Consider the following 24,056-nt stretch of genomic DNA (forward strand, 5'->3'; position numbering starts at 1 on the left):
AATTATTTCTAAATTGAAGTATACAATTATACTAATTAAAATGTTTTAAATCTAATTTATGTTTTAAACTTTTTTATTTTTTATATTAGGCCATATTGAATCTGAAAATCGTGCTAGTTATAGCCGACATAATGGAGAGCTAGAAGATTCCAAAGAATATAGACATCATCACAAATGGGAAGTTGATCCATCACTTTTGTATGAAAAATATGGTCAGTTCCACAATCATCAAAAAAATCGCTATCGTCATCATCATGAACATTCGGATTATAACTATGATGAAGGAGCTGGTAATGATGATGGTAGTGATGATGATGAAACTGAAACTGAAGTTAGTCAGAGTAACTTAGATGATGTTGAGTCTAATCATGGTATTGAGGCAGAAAATCATCGTCATAAAAATTGTAAATTTTTTTTTAATTTTTTTAATTTTTTTACAGTTTTTAAAATAATTAAATAAATAATTAATTAATGAATAAAGACATTATTTATATACATTAAAGCTTATTATTTTCTTATAGATTAAGTATAAGTTATAAATCTTTAAGTTCAAGGGGCTATTACAGCTAAAGACAATTTTTATTTTTTTAATACAAAGAGTTGATACGCTAAGTTTTTTAACACAAAGAGTTGTTGCCCTAAGTTGTTAATAAAAAGAGTTGTTGCCCTAAGTTGCTATAATAATATTTAACATTCAACTAAAAAAAATTCTTGATTGGCGGGGCAAAAGTAACACAGCTGCATTTTTTGTCGCGACCCTCTTTTGTTTCTATTCCTAACTATAAATTACAAACCAAACTTTTTCCAAAACACAGCAATTGTACTTGTTATTTCATAAGCAATGTTCCAGGTTTGATCCTTACTAGATCTCATGTAGTACCTCGCAAACTTGCTTCTCCAAGCAGTGGTCTTGTTTTTCCAAGCAGTAGTCTTGCTTCTCCACACTGTGGTCTTCTTTGTCAAGGCTTTTGCTACAGAGTTAGATGGTTAAGAGATAGCTGCAGCAACAATTTAATAAAAAAAAAAAAAAAAAAAAGTTAATAATAAAAATATTAAGCAATAAATGACTTTAAACACAATTAAATGTTTAAATCTACTAAATTTGAAAAAATTAAAAAAAATATTTTATTTTTACTTTTTACACGCTCGATATTGTTTATGATATTCATACATATATTGATTGCTCGATATTGTTTATGATATTCATACATATATTGATTGCTCGATATTGTTTATGATATTCATACATATATTGATTGCTCGATATTGCTTTAGATATTCATACATATATTGATTGTTATTGGTTTTTGTTTTTTTAGATCATGATCACAACAATCACAATAAAAATCATTTTTTTGAAGCTGAACGAAGGAAAATCAATCATCATGTTTATGGTATATTTCAGATTAGAGTTTATTGTTAAATAATAAAAAGTTACATGTAAAAGAAATTTTTTAATATTATTTTTTGATTTCTTAGATAACCATTAAACTAATAAATATAAAATAAACAATATAAAATTTAGTTTCCTATTTATAAAAAGTTACAAATAAGTCTAAAACAATAAATTGATGAAAAAGATTTATTTTAACTTATGTATTGACTTTTTTTTTTTATAAACAAATATATATATATATTTTTCACAAGCAGAAATTTATGTTTAAAACATCATAAATTTTGAGATAATTATGTAGTTTGTTTTGAAATTTTTGAAATTACTTGTTCCTTCACCTAAAATCTTTTTTTTAGGTGCACAAGACTAGACTAGGTTTAAAGACTAGATTTAGGTGCACACTAGGATTTAGGTGCACATTTAAAATATTTATTCATGTAGAACAAAGTATTATATTCCTAAATGTGCAATAGTATATGATACAAAAAGTAGTATAATTATATTAGTTAGCAATTATAAATAAATAATAATATGCATACATTACTATTATTATGAATACAAATAAAAAATGAAGAATATTCTAAGATAAAATCATTTGGATTTTCTTGTTGTCAAGTGAGATAAAATTCTTTGGATTTTGTTGTTGTCAAGAGAGAGAACATTCGACGGAATTTCTTGCAGCATAAAATATAAAGTTTTATAATATTTTATAATAAAATATTTTATAATGAAATTTGGTCTTTAATTACTAATTCTATAATATTATTAAATATTATAGAATATGTAATTCTATAAAATAATATTTTACATTATTATTTAACACATTACTGTTATTATATTATTTATTTTTATTACTGCTACAGTGGTATTCATAAATTTAGATGCACTCATTTTTTTGCATATATGTAACTTAAAATAAAAATAAAATAAAAGTGCTACCGCTATGTTTGATATATAATTTAATAGAGGAAGTGAAACTCTATTATAGAGGAAGAAACTCTATTATAGAGTACCTTAATTTTTTTTACAGGATGTTTATTACTCATTCTATACCAATTAACACAAAAAAGTTAATTGATAAGCTTGATTTTATTTTATTCATAAATTTAGATGCACAATCAAAAAAGTCTTATATCTTGTTAATTGATAGTTAATTAGTAGTTCACTGTGGACCAGAGTGACCGCCAGGTTAAGTTGTTCCCCAGGTCTGATTTTTCTTTTTCAATAGTTGGGTATACATTAGTAGACACCATTTATGACATTAAAAACTTCTGAGTGATTAGACAAAGTCAAAAAAAATTTGCTCAAAAATATTTATTTTTAGCCATAAAAATCTTAATAAATTAGGTGAAAACTCGGTTGAAAGTCCGCGCAATTATTAAATTGTATATACAATGGCGGACTGTTTACATAAAACGTGTGCTGTTTGTCTTACACAGTTCGGGAAAAAGTCATCTAAAATTCAAAAGATCACTCCAGCAATTGAAACAAAGATAAAAACTTTCGTCTGGAGTCAGTATAGTTTAGATGTAACCAACTATCCCAAGGTTATTTGTAACAATTGCCACAGAAACCTCTATGATCTCGACAAGAACAAGGTGGAGTACCTAGGGAACTGGATAGTGAAGATATCCAAGGTAAAATTCATGTTAATCTGTTTTTTTATGTATAATAATTATTATTAATTTCTAGTTAATACTTTGTTATATTTACAATCACACAGTTTCTTAACTAAAAATATAGAACAGATTTTTTTTTTAATACATGTTATTACAACATTTACTTAGTACATGTTATTAATACATATACATGTATTAAAAAATAATACATGTGTTATTAAAAAAACTTTCAGTTTTTCTATTGTATGCGTAGACTTAAAATGTATATAACTTTATATATTATATATACAGCACGATAAGTATATGTATATACATATACTTAGTTTAAGTATGACATGCATGGAAGTATTTGAGTATAATATGTATGTATGTAGACTACATACATACTACATACATACTACATATATACTACATTGTAGTATATAAATATTAGTTATACAAAACATGTATATAAGGTTGTATAAGATAAACAACTAATTACTATTTATTTATTAACTATTTATTTACTGTTTACAGTGTAAGCTTAAAATTTAATTATATAGTATATATAGTTAAACTTACATAGTGTATAGTAAAATACCATTTAGTATGCTAAAATAATATCACTTACTGATCAATATTTTTTCCATTATTTTAGATTGATAGATTGCATCTTAGAAGATCATCAAATATCAAAGACATTGTTGATGAAATCAGTGCTTCTAATGATTCTGAACATGCAAAGTCTTCCAGACTATGTTCAACATGCTTTGGCTTTGTAGGTTAGAATTTTATTATTATTGTTGTTTTATTTTTTCATATATATAATGCTTCATATATATAATGCTTCACATAACAAAATTTATTGTACTTAATAAAATATTTAGTTAATTAAAAATTTTGTTCATTTGTTTTCAAACAAAAATATTTAGTGCAAGGAGTGGCTCATATCTGTACAGAGAGCAGAGCTGTGAACAATCTCATTGAAGCGGCAGAACAGCTTGGACCTAAATATTTAGAACGGGTAGCCTCAGGCAAGTATATTAAGCTGTTCTTTAATATAAATACATATTTAAAATTCCAAATAATAAACATATTTTATTTATATATGTTGCCAGGTATACTTAAGCACAAGATGGAAGCTGAAAATATTTGTAGAGGACAGAAGTTTCAGTTGGCTACTCAAGGGTCTCCTTTGAACATTGTGGTTGGAACTCCTGACAAAAAAACTGACCGAATTGAGCTGAAACAGGTGTCCTTTGGTACTGTTATGGAGTTGGTTAAATCTCTTGAGCTTTCAAAAAATCAAACAAAGAATTTTTGTTCCAAATATAGATCTAGTATGGGAACTCAAACCTGTATTGAAGCGAACATCTTTGAAAAAATTGAAGCTCTCCATAACCGTATAGATGAATTTTACACTTCTAAAGAAGTAGGTTTTATGGATGGAGAAGAAGCCATTACTAGAACATTGGTTCATGTAAAAGATACATCTACATTTATACAGCACATCATTACAGAAAGAGGAATAGATCCACATGACTCCATATTGAGAATAGCTATGGATTCAGGTCAGGGATTCCTTAAAGTTACTGTAAATGTGTTTAATCCCCTGGAAAAAACTTCTTCAGATTCAGAGCTAGATGATGCTGGAGTAAAAAGATCCTTTCTTATAGCAATTGTTGAGGGGGTTTCTGAAGCTAACGATAATCTTTGGAAGCTTATTGAGCCCCTGAATTTAAACGATGTAAAGTTTTACGTTGCATTTGATCTAAAATGTGCAAATTCAGTGTTTGGAATTAGTAGTCATGCTGGGAAATACAGTTGTTTATATTGTGAGGGATCCTGCACTCTTGAGCCTGGAATTAAACGAACACTTAGGTCATTGGATGATCATTATAACAACTTTACCCTTGACGGAAAGAAGAAGTCAAAAATGTCATACTTTAAAAATGTTACAAATCCAAGACTTTTGTACAAAGAGGAAGATCCTGAAACTCTTCTCGAAGAGTTGGTTCCTGTTCCTGAGCTCCATGTTCTAATGGGAATAGTAAATAAACTTGCAGTACTTCTAGTTAGTGTATGGCCTTTGTTTGAGAAGTGGTTACAATCAAACTACATCATGTTTCGAGGATACCAAGGCATAGGGCTTGACGGAAACAATGCAAGCAAGTTCCTGAAGTTGGTGGATATACTTGAAAGAGATATTATAAACAATGGAAAATATGACTTACTACCAATAGTAAACTGTGTTAGAAAGTTTAAATGCCTTCAAGCAGAAGCATTTGGTATGGTAGCAGGGGATAACATCAGCACTGCTGTTCTGGAGTTTAAAAAGTCCTATGCAGATTTGATTGAATACGTGCATGCCACATTTGAGGGTATCAAGCTCAGTGTTACATGGAAAGTTCACATAGCAGTATGTCATATACTTCCTTTTCTTCATTCTACTGACTGCGGCCTAGGAGTTTACTGTGAGCAAACAGGAGAAGCTATTCATCATGAATTCAAAAAAACATGGAATAGATACAAACGAAGAGTTAACCATATAGATTATGCAAAACGACTAAAATCCAGTGTTGTCGAGTTTGCATCAAAAAACATTAAATAAACTGAATAATTATATAATTTAATTTAATGTTTATAATTTCAAGTATATATTGTAAAGTATATTATATATAGATTTAGACTTATATTATAACTAGTTAACATAAAGCTTTTTTACTTTGTGCTTTTATTTGTATAGGATAAGTTACACCTATTTTTTATTTTTTTTTTTCAATTTTTTTTAACACCCTAGAAGTTTTAAATGTTATAAATAGTGTCTTCCCAAAATGTTATAAATAGTGTCTTCCCAAAATGTTAGAAATAGTGTATACCCAACTATTGAAAAAGAAAAATCAGACCTAGGGAACATTTTAATCTGGTGGTCACTCAGGTCCACAGTGATAAGTATAGCTATTTTTTGATTTTTTTGTCTCTTTTTTTTTTTGAAAATTCCAACACCCCAGAAGTTCTAAATGTTATAAATGGTGTCTACTAATGTATATCTAGCTATTGCAAAAAAAAAATTAGACCTGGGGAACAACTCAACCTGGCGGTCACTCTGGTCCACAGTGAGTTTTTTTCCCATATTTCTCATTAATAGGCCCAAATTAATTGATTTTGTCAAAAAATCTTATATAAATATGACTTACCTGGAATTAGTTAATCATTATTTAATAAATAAACAAAAGTTTATTTATTAAAAAATGGAGATATTAAAAAATTGGAGTTTCTAAGAAATGCGTTCGGACAATGAAGCAAAACTTTCTTCACACTGGTGATACCAGTGAGAAAACAAGGCCAGTTAGTCCCTTGCCAACCACCAAGGATGATAGTGCTCTTTTTAGAGCTGTCAGAGCTAATCAAAGAATTAGTTACAAAGAATTGACCACAAAATTCAATACAATGTGAAATACATCTATTTCTCAAAGCACAGTCCGCCGAATACTAATCAAATACAAGATTGGAGTCTACTCTGCTTTGAAGAAACCGCTCTTGCATCCATATGATAAACAAAGGAAACTAAAATGGTGTCGTGAAAGAAGGTATTGGACAATAGAACAAAGGAAAAAGATTATGTGGAGTGATGAGAGTAACTTTGAGCTTATCAATCGCAAATCTAACATAATAGTCAAAAAAATGGCTCATGAAAAGTATTATGCCAGGTACATTAGACCGACTGTACAAAGTGGAGCAGGCTCGATAGGAATCTGGCCATGCTTCAATTACAAAGGTGTTGGTATGCGCCAAACATACACTGGAAGAATCAACTCCAGAATATACATAGAAGTACTGGAAAACAACCTAATCCAATCAATTGACCTGCTTATGCTCAATGATAATCGATGGAAACTTCAACAAGATGGCGCTACTGCACATACTGCATACTATACAAAGGAGTGGTTCAATGATAATAATATCAAGACAATACCGTGGCCTCCATACTCACCTGATTTGAACCCGATTGAAAACATTTGGGCTTGGATTGACCGTGAATTGGTAAAGGTTCAAATTTCCACACTTGGCCAGCTGAAGGACTTCCTTAAGGAGACCTGGTATAGGGTCCCAGAAGCAATGTGCAAAAATCTTGTTGAGTCTATGGCTAGAAGAGTTTTTAGTTGTATTAAAGCAAAAGGCGGATACAAAAAATATTGATTGGTTCATAAATTACGCCTCCTAATGTATCGTGCGTCTAAATTTATGAATAATTTTTTTTGTCTTATTTTTTTAATACCATGTAGTTGTAGCTAATTATTACTTAGTATTTGTATTTTTTATGTAAATTTTTTAAAAATTTTGTATTCTGTATGTATTTATCTAATAAATAGAAAAAAAACTAAACCAAAATGTTTTTTCCTTAAAATACTAAATATTTCTATTCTCAAATATGAGTGCGTCTAAATTTATGAAAACCACCTTATAATTTTTTTTGATGTAATAATTGTTGTTCTCTAATTCTTTGTAAGAAATTGTTGTTCTGCTAATTGTTCGCAAGAATTTGTTGTTCTGCTAAATTTTTGCAAGAATATTGTTGTTCTGCTAATTCTTCACAAGAATATTATTGATTTGTTTTTCTTGATAAACTTTTTTTTTAAAAACCATTTAAAATTATTTTTAATAAATTTTTTCTGTTAAATATCATTGATACATATAAATATTGTAGTTTCATTGAATTTTAAGTTCATTAAAGTATATTTTTTATGCTACTAAGAAAAACTAAGAGTTATACAATGCTTTGTTAATCAATTTTAAATCATACTAGACTATACCGTGATGATAAAATACATTTAGTTTTCTGTGGTATATTTCTGTGACAAAAAAAATTTAATTTTTAAAAAACTTTAACTTCACTTAGTTAAATGTTCGTTAATTTTTACTGATTGTTTGATTTATATTTTATTTCTTTTGATTTACTTTTTGGATTTTATTTTCTTTTTCATATTTTTATTTAATAGTAAAAGTTTTTTTTTTAATTGTTACTGAATATACTTATTAAATATATTAAAAATAATTGTTTTAACATATTTTATTTTATTTTAAGAACCAAGTGACTCATTGAAATATCATGGCAACAAGAAGAGTGTTTTTCAAGAAAGATTTCATGAAAATCTACGACCAATGTCAGAGTTCAGAAAACATGGCAATAAATGGCAATTTGGTCCTGGACCTAATCACATAGCTTTTCCATCAAGAATGAATGATGATTTACATGGCAAAGGCAGTAGTTTGCGACCTTTGTATGGAATGACTGCACATGAGGGTGAAGATGATGAAGATTTTAACAGTCCTGAAGGTGATTTTATTCATTTAATTAATGTTGTCACAAAAACTAAATAAATAATGTTTTCACAAAAGCTAATATAGATAAAAATAGTTTAATAGATTGGTGTAATAAAAAAGAATTTAAAAAGTTTTAAAAATGTTAGAAAAAAGATTCAAAATAATTATTTAAAAAAAAAACTATCAATTTGTTTATACTTGTACATATATATTTATTTAATCTATAATGTAAATTTATAAGTTTATATAAAAGGTATAGGTATGCAATATATAGTATTTATAATAATAATAATTATTATTATTATTAACCTAACACAGTGGGTCAAAATACCAATTTTTGAGACAAAAATTGATAACTTTTATGTATTAGTCATATGTTTACCAAATTTGGCTTAAAACACAGACCTTATATATGTTTAATTATATAAGGTCTGTGTTTTTATGAAGGTAATATTTTTATTGTTTGGTTGCTATGGATACCTCATTTGCATAGTAACCGTTGGTTTATAATAAAGTCAATTTGAGACAAAATTATTATTTTTTTAAACTATTGACAGTATTGTAACAAATGTTGGTATACATATTAAATTGGTGGTATGATTTGTAAAGGAATTGTTTTTATGAATTGTTTTGTTGCTTTAGACACCAAATTTGCTTAACAACAATAACATTTGTTTTTTTATAATAGTTATTGTAAATATACAAGTTTAGTCCTAGCCCTACACTACATATTGAAATAGTTTATTCATTGATATCAACCATGAACATTTGTTTATATGCTAAAAGAGTTTTTTTATTTAATCTATACAGAATAGGCATAGTCAATACAAAAGAAATGTGCATGCAAGTACCACAATATAAAAATAAAACGAAGTTAGCAAAATTACAGATCTACAAATGATGGATCATTTGGTGCCTTCAACAAGTCAATCACACCAGGAGGAAATGCAGACTTTTTTGTTTGATCATTGTAGGAGCTACGTCTCATACTGGATATGAGAGGATTAGAAGAACACATCAGAAAATCTTCATTTGTTGCTGTTCAGGACATCTTTCTTGCAAAGCTCGAAAACTTTTTGATCTCCTCAGATAGCATTCCGATTGACAGAGCCATGCATCTGACAACATCATGTTCATGAATGAGTATTGGATGAAGACTTTGTGACATGTAGTACCATGGATAAAGTTTGTTTAATTGTCACACTTGATAACAAAATAACTGTAGCTTGTCAGGACCAATATTAAATCCAGAGAGTGTTGCCAGAATGAAATGGGTATTCTTGGCAAAGTTAGTATCCAAATCAGTTATTGGACAGACTTCTCCAGCTCTCTGAAAATATCGTCTTCTAGTGTTTCCATCATTTCTTGTTTTGGACGCACCGGACTTTGGCAATCAACAACAAGACCAACTTCATTTCTCAGTCTTGCGTGATTTACTTTTTTCTTTTCAGCTACAGAAGCCTTATCTACATCATTTCAAGATGCCATTTTTTTATTTCAAGCTTGTGACTATTATGTAAGCAATATTTCATGCACCTGATATAAATCATTTTATGAGTATTAGATAAGCTAACAGCTAATATAAATTATTTATTAGATTGAATGTTTAAAAAAACTATATCCAGGCACAAAGTCCATATTGGAAACCAGAAGATACAGCCATATTTTTTAACACTTCATCAACTTTGTTCGTTTTAGTGGGTTTTGCACCACAAATTCGGCAACATTGAACAGATGATGTCATATCTGAAAGTGAGGTAGCAACTTTTCCATCCACCATTGTAATTTCAAGAACATGATATATTTCTATAGACCTATTTTAGCCATCATCATCATGGAGTTGTATAATTGTAGGCTGCAACTGATCTTGCTTGATAAACTGCACTTTTTCTTGAATCAACAGTCTCTTTAATAAATTGAAAGGGGACTGGTGGCAGTAATGAGTTGATGATGGCTTGTCATTCAACCAAATCACATGTTTCACATTACTGTAATTTTGTGGATCTTCATTGAACAAAGCTTTATAGACAGTATCACAATTTTTGCCAGGTTCTTGAAAAGAAAGTTCCCTCATATAATGAAAAATATTTTTCTACTTCATGATGACTGGAAACTAATTCTGAAGATGTAATGACATGTAAAGCACATAAATATTGTCTATCGATTATTTGTAATCATATTAACACATGCTGCTATATATTAAAAGATTTAAAATATTATAAAATATTTAAAATATTATTTTACTAAATATTTTGCTTTAGTCTGCGTTAAAGCACAATTTTGTCAAACATGATTATTATAATGCTTAATATTAGTCAGAGATGAAGTTCAGACAAACTTTATTTACAACTAATATACGTTTAAGTTTTTAAAAATGTATTAAAATATAAATATAAAAGTAAAGACTTAAGTTATTAATAGTTTTTCTATATAAATATTTATTTATTTTATATATATAATTAGTCAAATATTTCTATATAAATATATTATTTTATATATTATTTACTTTATATATATTTATTTATATTTATAACTTTATATATATAACTATTTTATATCTATAATTAGATTTCTTAAAAAAAAATTTAATAAACTTTATTAGGATAAATTTAATAAAATTTATCCTAATAAAAAATCTATGTAGTATTTTCGCAGTAAAAATATTTTATTTAAATATTTCTTACTTTGTGTAGAATTCAAGATTTATTTTTTATAAAGAAAATTCCATTCATGAAAATTCACCAAATAAGAATCACTTATAAATTTAATGTGAACTAAAATAAAAGTGAACTAAAGTACGAACAAAGTGTGAACATAAAAAGTGAAATAAAATGTGAATAAAATAAAAGTTTAAATGATTATAGTTTAACATTGAGAAAATGAGATCTTTATATATTTTATTTATTTGTCCCTGTATTTTGCTTAACTTAGCAAAGCAAAACTAAAATGTGCAAAGTTGAGTATAAGCTGTTTTGCTAATTAAAAAAATTATATCCACTTAATAATTCTATTTCCATACAATATATTTTATAGTCAAAAAATGCTTTAAAATTATTATAGTAATAACTTAAATTAAAATCACCATGGAAATAAGTTTTTAATCTTTTAAAAAAAGTTGAATTTAAAAAAGTGAAGAAATAACACCAAAGTAAGTTTTTAGATTTAAAATATAAAAGCATTAAATAAAAATATCTTTCGAGATATTTGTCAGGTGTTTATTGTTTTATTTAATTGTTGACACTTTACACTTCCTAAACTTTAAAAAAAAAAAACATATTTAATTTAAAATATTGTATATTTAATCTAAAATATTGTTTTGCTAAATGTGAGTAAAAATCATAAACAAGATCCCTTTAAGGTTTGAAGAACTTAAAATCGTTTTGTTCATACTTGTACTTTTTTTTTTAAGTCTTTTTTTAAATATTTTTTATTTAACGTCGTTTTTATTATTTTAAAAGAATTTATTTATTTTTTGCAATTTATTTTTTATTAATTGTTTCTTTGTAGATAAACAGAACACATACTGATAACAAGACACATATTAATAACCGGACGCGTGCCGATAACAGTACATTTCTGCTTTTTTTATCCTAAATAAATATTTGTGAATAAATATACAATCACTTAATTGTTAAAATGAAGAAATAATTGAAAAAGAGAAGTAATAAAAGAAAATTGAAGCTAGAAGAAATTTTTTTTCGAAAATTGAAGTTGAAAAAAATACTCTAATGTTTGACTATAATATTTTGCTGTTGCTCGCGCAATGGTACCGTCGCTTTAATTTTTTTTCCTAAAGTCACGGTAGTGGTTTCTGATTGGTTAATTTTTTTTTTCTTTTATTTAAAGAATGCACGCCCAAACCAAAATATGATGTATGTAATGGATGTATGTGCGCTCCATGCGTCTATCCCTAAATCATTCGATGTATGTGTGCTCCGCTTCGTTTATCCCTAAATCAGTGGATGTATGTACACTCACTGCGCTTATCTCTAAATCAATGGATGTATGTACACTCACTGGGCCTATCCCTAAATCAGTGGATGTATGTACACTCACTGCGCCTATCCCTATTCAGTGGATGTATGTACACTCACTGCGTCTATCCCTAAATCAGTCGATGTATGTGTGCTCCACTTCGCCTATCCCTAAATTAGTGGATGTACGTACACTTACTGCGTCTATCTCTAAATCAGTGGATATATGTACACTCACTGCGCCTATCCCTAAATCAGTAGATGTATGTACACTCACTGCGCCTATCCCTAAATCAGTGGATGTATGTACTCTCACTGCGCCTATCCCTATATCAGTCGATGTATGTAAATAATAAAAATCAATGTAACTTTCAATAGACAACAATAATAATAAATTTCAATAAAAAATAGTTAAAAAATATTTTAAAATGTTTTTCTAAGTGAAGGACTCAATCCCGGATCACCGTGGAAGATTAATTAATGAGATACCACAATGCTAAACGTACAATGTAGAATTGCAATTTTTTTAAATTTGTGCAAACAAAACTTTTAAAATCAACTAATAATATTCGTAGCCGTGACTTAAAATAAACCAATCAAACTTTACTACAGTGACTTTAAGATAAAAATTTAAAGCAACAGTACCGTTGCGCTAGCCACAACGTAATATTTATTGAAAATCAAAAACATTACTGAAAAAAAAGTTACTGTAAAAATGTTTTGAACATTGTTTAAGACTTGACATCGTTTGTGTTTTCCTAAAATAAAAACTTCTTTAAAACCTTTCGTTTTCATGCATACAAAAACTTTGTATCGGTATGTATTAAAAGCGATTTTAATTTGGAAAATTTTTATAAACAAAATTTACTTTTTTAACTATTAACTGACAGGAGATTTCGGTTGAATTTAATATTGTTTTATAAATATGAGTTAATAGCAGTAGTGTGATATTATCACTAGTATTAATCACTAGTAGTTGCAAAATTATATACCATATATACGATGTATAAAATTATATATTTCATGAATTAAAACATTATATGTTGGGTTTAAACAGTTCACAACACTAGAAAGATAGCTATTAAAGTTTTCTTCTTATAATAAGTTGCGACGCTTGTTGCATTGCTTGTTGCAATGCTTGCATTTATTGACAATTTTGAATATAATAGTGAAATTAATTTTTTTTAGTTTAGTTTAAATTTCTACTTAATTCTTAGGAAATAAAAGTAATTTTAATTTAAAATTTTACAATTGTTCAGCTTCTGATGATTAGATTCAATTAGCCATATATAGCAGTCACGATCAAGACAGATATAGCTATCATCACGAAGTCAAAACGAGTCATCAGAAGCTATAGCTTCTAATGACTCGTCTGAATTTAACCATAGTTTCTGATGACTCATCTAAGTTTAGCCATAGGTTACTACTTTTTCATTTACGGAAAAAAATCTGATAAATGTTTTTTGTTGTTGTTGTTGTTGTTTAAATCGGTAGTTACTTTTAAAATAAGTCAGAAGGAAACTGTAAACTTGTCTAAAAATCTTACAAACCAATAAAATCTTTTTATTCCGTCTTCGTCGGTTTTTAATAAACTTTTTCAAGATTTTTAAAACTTTAATGTGTCATCAACATATTTGTTTTTATCAAATGTACTAAAATCAAATGATTTTAGTACATCTTGACTTGATTTGATCAAGTCAAGATCATCAAGATTATCATCATCAAGATCATCATCTTCATAATCATCGTCATCAAAATCATCACATCAAAATCATCATCATCAAGATCATCATCATCATGATCATTGTCATCAAGATCATCATCATCAAGATCATGATCATCAAGATCATCACTCAAGATCATCATCATCAAGATCATCATCATCATGATCATCATCATCATGATTATTGTCATCCAGATCATCATCATCAAGGTTATTATCATCATCAAGATCATCATCATTATCAAGATCATTATCATCAAGATCATCATCATCAAGATCATCATCATCAAGATCATTAAGATCATCATCAAGATCATCATCATCAAAATCATCACATCAAGATCATGATCATTAAGATCATGATCAGCAAGATCATCACATCAAGATCATTATCATTAAGATCATCATCATCATGATTATTGTCATCAAGATCATCATCATCAAGGTTATTATCATCATCAAGATCATCATCATTATCAAGATCATTATCATCAAGATCATCATCATCAAGATCATCATCATCAAGATCATCATCATCAAGATCATCATAATCAAGATCATCAAGATCATCATCATCAAGATCATCACATCAAGATCATCATTATCAAGATCATCATCATCAAGATCTTCATCATTAAGATCATCATTTAGATTTTGATTTTTTTCTTTTTTTATAAATTTTCAAAATTTCACTGCGAAAATGTATTTAAAAATTCACTATTGAAATGCCCTAGTATCTTAATTAAAGTTTTTTTCCATAAGATTTATGAAATCTGTTTTAAATTTCAGACGAATAAATCTTTTTTTCTTAAATTAATTTACAGGTTCGATGATTCGCAAGAAATTTGATCACGCTTTGGATTCTATTAAATCTATTCACAGCTGCAAATTAAGTCAAAAGTTTTCCTAATAATATTTTTTCATCATTGATTTCTGACTGTTTTTTAATCAGTGAATATTATTTGTGAAATATAAATGAAAAATGAAAATATTGTATATGACATAAATGTCCTGCAAAGTAAATCTAGATTAGACTCTCAACACTAGAAAATAAATTATTGTTTGTTAAAATATGCACTTTCTTAATTCAGTATGTAAGTATAACTTTAAAAAAATGATCTGGTGAACTGTTTATTAAAGTTTTTTTTTTCTTTTTTTAAATTTTGCTCAGTAAAATAAAAGGTGTGTCAGGTGTTAACTCATGCATTTTTTCAACTCCATACTTATACGTTTTAAGTTTTTTGCAATAAATTTATATTTTTAAAACGAAGTTTTTTCATATTTTAGAGAAATATGCTAATGATGAGTATGAACGACCAGATGTTCATCCTCGAGATTTACCAGACCAAAAAAACTCACGCCGTGGTGTTAGACCATGGTTTGTTCCATCAAGTAAATATTTAACAAATGAATATCATCATATACGAAAATCACCTCTTCAGTTTTTCCACACACACGCTGATTCAACAGAAGGCGAAGGACATCATTATGAGTTTAACCAAGACAATCAGGATGAATATAACCATGGTATATATCTGCTGTTTTTATTACAATTTAATTGCAATTTTTATTATAACAAATAAAATGTAAATGTATTTACATAATAGTTTATATTGTATTTATTATATTGTGTTATATTTATTTATATTGTATTATGTTATATTTTCTTATATAATGTTGGCTGAAAAGTAACATTTTTTCAAAAGATTTAGTTACACTTTTTTTTTAACTTTATAACTAATCAGAACAACCAAGGCTTTGAATTTTTTTTCTTTTTATTGTTATTCACCTCCTCGAGGCCGGAAGGGCCACTACAGTCAAGAAGGCTACTTTACTGTGGTTACAACCCTCTCTCTGCTCTTTAACTCCGAAACAAGAACTTTGATGAACAAGGCCGCGGAGAAATAAGTTGAGCGCGCTACTACTTTAGGGACGTGGTGAGGACCGATCTCGGAACTTCTCGCTTATGAAGTGAGTGCTCTACCACAACACCATTTCCACAATCAAAAGTGGTTGAAGTGCAATGTGAGGATAGGCATTGTCATGAAGGAAAGAAGCTTTGCGCCTCTGACATTTTTGAAGATTTTTGATTTTTTTCAGGCTGAAATTGTAGGTTGTCGTAACAGTGGTGTTGGGCGAAAGCAGTTTCCAGTACACTAAGCCGTGCATGTTTCACCAAACGAAAATCAACTTTTTGTGGTTTAGGTTGACTTTAGAAGTTGGTTTTGGCTGTTGTTTCAGCCCTATCCACTGTTTCTGCCTAGTGTGGGTTACGTAGAGTAACCATTTTTTATCTTCAGTGATGAAATGGGCAACACAGTTTCATTAGCAGTGCAAAAACAAGAGCTTTGTGCAGGTGTCTGTTTGCTAATCTAGCTGACTAGCATTCAAATGATGTGGTATGCAAGAATATTAATTAGCCTAATAGGCCATTTCACGTTCTTTATATACTCAAATCATGAAAACTTCTTTAAGCTTCCTGAACTTTCTTGGTATTTTAAGAAAAGTTGCTTATTGCTTTTTAGCTAACATAATATTTGTATTTATTAATTATGTAAACTTTTTTTTTAAATTACATTTTTTTTTTTAAACTTTTATTATATTTAAATGTTAAAGCTAATGTTTTCTCAATGTTTAATGAGTATTCGAGCACCACTTATAATAGAATAGAAGTATAAGTGGGTTGGATGCACCTACCAGACTAGTTAACAAGGTCACCTTATGAGGTCACTTTCTTGAGGCTCTTAAAAGAGCAAGTTAAGACAAAAAAATAAATTTGATTTTTTTTTTTAAAGAAATTATATCCTACAAGTAATATCCTACAAGTAAAATTATTAAATAAATAAAAATTCAAACAAATATTTTCTACAATTATTTAAAGAGGATAATTCAGTTATGTAATTATGCTAATATGAAGTTATAGTTATTCTATGATTTCATTATACAACTTGTAGTTTTATATGTCTGTCTAGAATTAGTAAAGTCTTTTCGCTTAATTAGGGACTATACGTGGATTTAATCATCATTATCGTTTGGATCACCTTCTTGATACTGACCATTCTCATCACGAAGCGTTTCTTCATCATGATGACGAAGATCTTGAAATTCATCACACTGATAGCGGGTAATTAAATTTTACTCACTCTCATTATAGTTCTTTCATTATATTTTTGTATTTGTAGTGTTAAGTATCTAAACCATGCAGTTGTTATCCATTCACTAAAATAAGCAATATCTAGGTAAAATTGTTCAAAATTTTAGCGCAATTTTTGCATTTATTTATATTATTTACGTTTAGAGCGGTTGGTGATGACAATACTGAAGGAGAGCAAAGATCTTTTCGTGGGCATAACAAAAATCATCGTTTAAACCATCCTTTTGAAAAAGTTTATTCTAAAAGTACAATAGACAACAAACGTTGGGGAGGTAACCGTCGCCATTTCACTAAATATGATTGCAGAGGAATAAGAAACTGTCAAATGAACGAAGACGAAAATAAAGTTTTAAACAGTTTGTTTTCGTCTCCTTATTTTTCTATGAACGATGATCATCATGATGAATATAAAGATGAACAAGTCTCTTCTTTGGTGGGTCCTTATGGACGTAGAAAGTTTCTAAATGACCAGCAGGATATAACAGATAAAGAAGAAAGAAGTTTATTGGCTTCAAGCGTTAATTTAGTGCCCATTAAAGAATACACTTCAAAAAAATTTAACAACATGGATATGTTTGGAAGATATCGGTTTATTGAAAAGCGTAGTAACACAAAGTTTACTAATCCTAGAATTAATAAAAATTTATTTGCAAAGAATCTAGAACAGCCCCAATTAAGTGCCAATGCTAGTTCAAATGGTAATCTTTTGGGTAACACAGTTAAAATGTTTAAAACAAATTTAAATAATAAACTCTATAAAAAAATTAAACTAATAAAAGTTAACAGAACAATTGCCTATTTAAAAAAAAAAACTACAAGAGAAAAAAACTCCATTAAAGGTAAAAAAAGTAGTCATAAATTTTATTTCTACAAATCAAACAGTACAAGTCTAACAAATTTAGAAAAAAGAAATAAGGAGAAAGAGAAGATCTCGCATCGTTTAAAACAAAGTAGCATGAACAATGGTGTTGGTAAAATCGTAAAGGCTTTGGTTCACTCAAATCAAAGTAAAATTACTATTGGCTACAACAATAAGACACATAACTCACTTCTTGCACACAAAAAACATATGAGTTTTGGTACCATTAAAAGTTCTTTATGTTGCCAAAAATACAAAGATTATAATAACGAAGAAGATAAAAACGAGGATTTTGATAGTCATCGCATTGAAAGCCACGATGAAAATGAAAAAAGCTCTGATTGGAACCATAATGAAGATATCTTGCCAGCAGGTTATTTAAATGCTGAGCATCATGGTTTATATAAAAAGCTTGACCATGAAAAAGGTGAGTTGCTGAATCTTTTTGACGATGTATCTGAAAAAAACTACGGTAGCGAGAAAATGGAAGAAAGATTTTTAGAAAAAGCCATTGGTTTAACGAACACATTGTGGGGTTTAAACAAGCGAACTAACTTAAGTAGTCATAAAGAAGCTGTTGAGTTGAAAAAGCGAAATGATGTGGATATAAAATCACAAATTAAAGTGAAAGAAAATCATGTGGCTGTACCTAAGCGGACTAACTTTAAATCGTTTAAACCTGAAAACGCTTTTTTACCGAATGCAGATGACGTTTTACCGATTCAGTATCTTAGTTACGAGAAAAACTTTATTAATCAACGAATTGGAGATGAGAACAAAGCCGTCAAGTTATTGTTTGAACGAATTTCACGAGCTAGTAATGGAAATTCCGAACCTGAGAAAATATTTTTGAAGAAAATGATTCGCCTAAGTGGTGCTGATTGGAAAACAGGGGATATAGGTAGAAAATACCAATTGAACTTTAAGCGATCAAATCCTGGTCATCTTCGCCGAGTTAAAAATTTATCTTTAACAAAGCGATTTTTGAAAAAAACTTTTCGCGCACCTTTGAAATCAAAGCACGATAAAAAAAGCAATATTTCCAAAAATATTCAAAAAGTTAAATTAGATCAATCTATGCAACATAATTCTTCTCGTAATGTGACAGTAAAAAGTATTGTAAAAAGGCATCAAAGTCGTTTAGGATATAAAAAAACGGACATAATGGATGAAGCTAATTGGTTGATGAATAAATTTCAACCTACTAATAAAAACGAAAATATGTACCTGTCGATTGTTAACGATTTTAATCACATGCCTTCAATCATTGATAAAATCGAAGGTAAAACAAATCCTTCAGAAGATATACATGAAATAAGTGAAGGTCAGGGAATGCAGCAACACCAACACCATCTCACTTATGCAAAAGACTCGACGAATACTATACACTCTCTAAATATTCAACCGCATCACGATGATAGTTTAAAATCACGTGGTAGTCAAAAATTGGCTCAGAATTTTGTTACAGAAATTGGGGATGACAATCAGGTTACCCTCTCCAGTAAAGGAAAAGACACAAATTTATTTACATTAGACAGAAATTATCCACAAAAATCTTGCAATCAGTTGACTGATGATCCAAGTAACCAATATATCGATGAAAATTTAGATCAAAGCAAAATAACATACTCTAACACTGTAAACAACCAGTATGGTGAAAAAATGCAATTGTCTCAGTATCAAAACGAAGCAAGTATTCACAAGCTAGATCCGCTCAATCATAAAGAACACCCAATTCATATTTCATTGAATCCTGGTATTTCAAAGAAAGATTACGATTATCTTACCAAAAATACTCCATATTTAGCTTTCAATTATCCACTTTCAAAAACTTATAATAATGAAAAGCAATTGGTTTACGGAGATAAGGAAACTATGGCTCCTAATTCTCTAATGACTAATCAACTCAACGAAATCAGTTTATCTGAAGTTCCTGCTACTGAAACAAATTTTGTCCCAACTCCTGCTAGTGAATTGAGTTTGTCTCCAGTTCTATCTAACTCTTTTACAGAATATAATTCATTTCAAGCTCCTTCTTTTGAGAGAAACTTGCTTCCAAGCTCTACTAGTGAGGTGAGTTCATCTAATTCCCATTACTCTGATCCAACTTTGTTTAATTTTCCCAGTGAAGTCAAATCGTTTCAAGTTCCTGTTAGGAAGGTTAACTCACTTCCAGTTCTTTCTAATTCTATCAGTGAAGTTAACTCATTTCAAGTTCGAGCTAACAAAGCAAATCTGCCTCCGGCTTCTCTCACAGAAGGGGTTTCGTCTTTAGTTTTATCTAATTTAAAAAGCGAAAGAAATATCAACTCGCAATTTTTCAAACGTGCATATAATAATAAGTATAACACAGTCGCTTTAAATAAAAATCAAAATGAAGATTTTTTAGAAAAGGTTCACGAAGGTGAACATAGTTGGCTGGTGAAAAGAAAAATGAAAGAAAAATATTTAACTAAAAACCAAGTTAGTGAAGCAAAACAAAATACACTCAAAAAAAATAAACATGCAAAAAAAAAGAAAAACTACAAAGAAAAAACTGGTTTGTACAAGCCAATCAGTATAGCTTCTGTGCTGGACCAAGATAACAGTCCGAGTCCAAAACTATTACATCGAACTAATGATTGGCATTCTGGCCATGAAAAAGGAACTCATACTTTAGGTGGTGACGGGCATGGTGGCGTATTAAAGAAGTTAGGTGAGGACAGGACCTTTGATCGAGGCAAAACTAAGGAAAAAGAAGAAGACGACGAAGATGAAGATGAAGAAGATTTTGAAAATGAAAACGAGTTTAAGGAAGAAACAAAAAAAGAAGAAACCTATGAACATGATCACGATGATCATGAAAATCATTCATTTAAACATCAGACTTATCATGAGCATCATCACGATGAAGATACCGGTGAAGGTAACGAACGTAGTCATCGTCATCATCAGCATGATCATCACCATCGTCACGATTATGATGATGATAAAAATGAAGACATGATGTTGCAAGATCGCATGGGGTTAGATGACAGGTCCACATTGCAAAAAGATCAAAATAAAGATCTTTTAGCAGAAGTAATTGATAAATTATCTTATCGTGATTCATTGATAGGCTCGAATTTAGGAATTCTCACTGTTCCTGCGATTTGTAAGGATGAACGATGCATAATAAGAGACAATTTTCCTATTTATAATTCTAAAACTCATGAACCTTTAAAAGATCAAAACGCATATGAAACAGGCGGTTTGAAAAAAAAAGTTCGAAATGATAATAAACGTAAATTCGGTTTAGAAGAATTTAATAATTTATACAAACATAAAGAGTATGATTCTTTTTACATTTCCAATGATGAAAAGTTTATTTCTCCCCAAAAAGATTTGAAAAGTTTTGATATTACTGAAAATATTTATCCCACTACGAAGCGCACAGATAAAAGAGTGGGAAAACGTAGGAGAAAAATGCGTTCGGTTGAAGTTGAAAGTTTTTCACGTGATAACACATCGTCAAATTTCACACTTAACTATACCTCTACTGAAAAAATAGACACAGTTAACGTTACGAATGTTTCCAATAACCAAACTCTCTATGAACTCAATAATAGTAATACTTCGGAAAGTATAAATATCAATATAAAACCTGACTATGAAACAATTACTGCTCTAAAAAGCAAACATATAAAAAACCGACCAAAGCGGACGCGCAAACGACGCAAAAAGAAAAGAGTTTACAAACACAAGCATAAACATCACCACAAAAAAGATCTGGACTGGAGTTTTTCTGGAGATCGGGATAATTCTGAAGATAGCGTGCAGAGTTTTGACAACGACCTGCGTAAAAAAAATCGACCAAAGAGTTACGGTAAAAGAACTTCTCGCCGGAAGGTACAAAGAAAGCATTTCCACAAAAAACATCAGGAACTAAATGCAGAAGAAAAAAATTATCATTTTGATAAGATGAAATCACAAAGAGGCTCTGATAACTTGTACAATGAACGTGCTGATCCTGAATTTGATTCAAGCTATATCTCTGAGAACACACAGAAAATCGGTAACAATTCTTATGATATTTCGCCTCAAAGCTATTATAGTGTTGAAGATACATCTGATAAATACGCCGAAAATCCAACAGATGAAAGTTTATTAAATGATGGATATTACCCAGGTATAAGAAATCAAGAATCATTTCGTAAGGAATATAGTAACATGCCATCCGAATATCTAACTGAAGTTAATTCCTCTCTTTTGCAATCTAATCTAAGTGGAGACAAATCTGGAGTTCCAGAAAAAATGCATGTTTTTAAATCGCAGAAACAAAAGATTTATAATAATGATCAATACAGGTTGTTAGAAAACCAGCCAACAAGATTGCTAGACAGGTTAAATGAAATAAGTAATGAAGTATTGCAAAAACCACAGGCTCGATTTTCCTCACCTCAAGTAATTGAATCCGGTGACGAGCAGCAGTTGTTATATTTTCCCAATGATTTAAGTACTAACTCTGTAAATACACCTTTTGACGGATCAGCATCTATTGAAACTGGTACAAATGAGTATATACAAATCAAGCCAAATACAGTTGATTTTTCCAAGTCCCAAGGCACAGGATACACTAGAGATACTTTAAATAGAAATGATAAATCGGAGTTTTCTAATTTTATATACAATAACGAACCAATGAATGTTCCCAAGGTTACAGATAATGAAGATATGACAACAAAATACTTACACAAAGTACAAACAAATGACGATACAAATCAGCATGATTACTCGAATATTCCAGAGTTTGATAGTAAGTCGTTAGATTCCGATTATTTATCGAGATTATATCCTGAAAGAATTCGTAAAATAGAGCAACAGCGATTTGCAGAAAAGGTGACAAAAGAAACCAAAGAATTGTCACATTTGTTCGATGACATAAAGCTTCACGACGATAAACAACCTGAAGAAAAATTTGTGGGTGAAGTTACTCATTTAGTCGGTACAAAATGGGGTTTGGAAGGTAACATGGGGTATAAAGTTCATTATCCGCACATTAGACGAAATAAAAATAAAGAATATCGCAAGTTGATTGTGAACCTCAATGAACCAGGTGTGCCCATGGATGCTCCTTACTCTCCTCCAAATAACTTTCAAAGTCTAAATGATGGGCATCGAAGAAAATCTACTGATCGTGACGATGAAAACAGTCACCGTCGAAGCATTGAATGGTATTTAAAAAAAACTCGTGGTAAACTATCAAATTTTCACAGAAAATCTCATCCTATAATAAATCTCAATAAAAATATAACGAAACACAAAAAAAGTTTTTATCACAAAAAGCCCATAATAGGTAAATAAAAATGGCTGTTTCGTTTGGTTTGTGTAGAGAAAGGTTTGTGAAAGAGGTTGTTGATTTAATGTGGTCGTATTAGTGTAACTTTTTCCACACAAAAAAATCATTTCTCAAAAATTTGAGTAAATTTTCCAAACCACATTTGCATGTGTTGTTTGTTAGTTTAAGTTCATTTAAACTTTATTTTCAAAAGAAGTGAGTGAGAGGTTATGACATTTTATTTTCATTTTCAACTTTTTAATTGAGAAAACTCATAAAGGTTTTGGAATCGACCTTTTAATTGAAAATAACCAAATATTGTTGTTTCTTTGAGAATTTTTGTTTACTTCATCACAATTACCTACGCATTTTACAATCACACCTGATAATTTATTTGACACTGGCACTGTCTTAGTAATTAAAAAAATTTATATTCTTAATTAAGAAGTGAAAATTTTCTGAGAAGAATATTTTTAAAAATATTCTTTATATTTTTTATTAATTTTGTATCTTTGTATTGTTTACTGTTTATTTTGTGAGTATTGTAGTATAATATGCATTGTTTTTTTTAGAAGCAACGAAAAATTTTTCCTTATAAATATATATATATATATATATATATATATATATATATATATATATATATATATATATATATATATATATATATATATATATATATATATATATATATATATATATATATATACATATATATATATACATATATATAA

General features: G+C 29.0%; 2 protein-coding genes across 2 annotated transcripts in view; both read left to right on the top strand.

The window, feature by feature from the left end:
* The window catches only part of LOC101235879 (uncharacterized), a 77,066-nt gene that overhangs the window by 49,129 nt on the left and 3,881 nt on the right, over nt 1-24,056 (top strand). The window contains exons 10-15 of the mRNA XM_065798170.1: nt 90-404; nt 1,320-1,394; nt 8,078-8,329; nt 15,301-15,540; nt 17,014-17,137; nt 17,312-23,340. Of these exons, the coding sequence (XP_065654242.1) occupies nt 90-404; nt 1,320-1,394; nt 8,078-8,329; nt 15,301-15,540; nt 17,014-17,137; nt 17,312-23,340 (7,035 nt within the window). The remainder of the gene's footprint in view (nt 1-89; nt 405-1,319; nt 1,395-8,077; nt 8,330-15,300; nt 15,541-17,013; nt 17,138-17,311; nt 23,341-24,056) is intronic.
* LOC136080853 (uncharacterized) lies at nt 2,729-5,659 on the top strand. The gene is made up of 4 exons (XM_065798169.1): nt 2,729-3,030; nt 3,650-3,773; nt 3,924-4,025; nt 4,110-5,659. Exons 1-4 carry the CDS (start codon nt 2,788-2,790, stop codon nt 5,600-5,602), a joined length of 1,962 nt encoding a protein of 653 aa, XP_065654241.1. The 5' UTR covers nt 2,729-2,787; the 3' UTR covers nt 5,603-5,659.

Source organism: Hydra vulgaris, chromosome 05 (assembly GCF_038396675.1).
Source record: "Hydra vulgaris chromosome 05, alternate assembly HydraT2T_AEP".
NCBI lineage: Eukaryota > Metazoa > Cnidaria > Hydrozoa > Anthoathecata > Hydridae > Hydra > Hydra vulgaris.

Excerpts from the sequence above, each read along its gene's own strand:
- LOC136080853 (XM_065798169.1), top strand. The coding sequence starts at position 2,788 with ATGGCGGACTGTTTACATAAAACGTGTGCTGTTTGTCTTACACAGTTC. Across the intron at positions 3,031-3,649 it reads GGATAGTGAAGATATCCAAG|ATTGATAGATTGCATCTTAG; the intron begins GTAAAATTCATG and ends CCATTATTTTAG. Across the intron at positions 3,774-3,923 it reads AACATGCTTTGGCTTTGTAG|TGCAAGGAGTGGCTCATATC; the intron begins GTTAGAATTTTA and ends AAAAATATTTAG.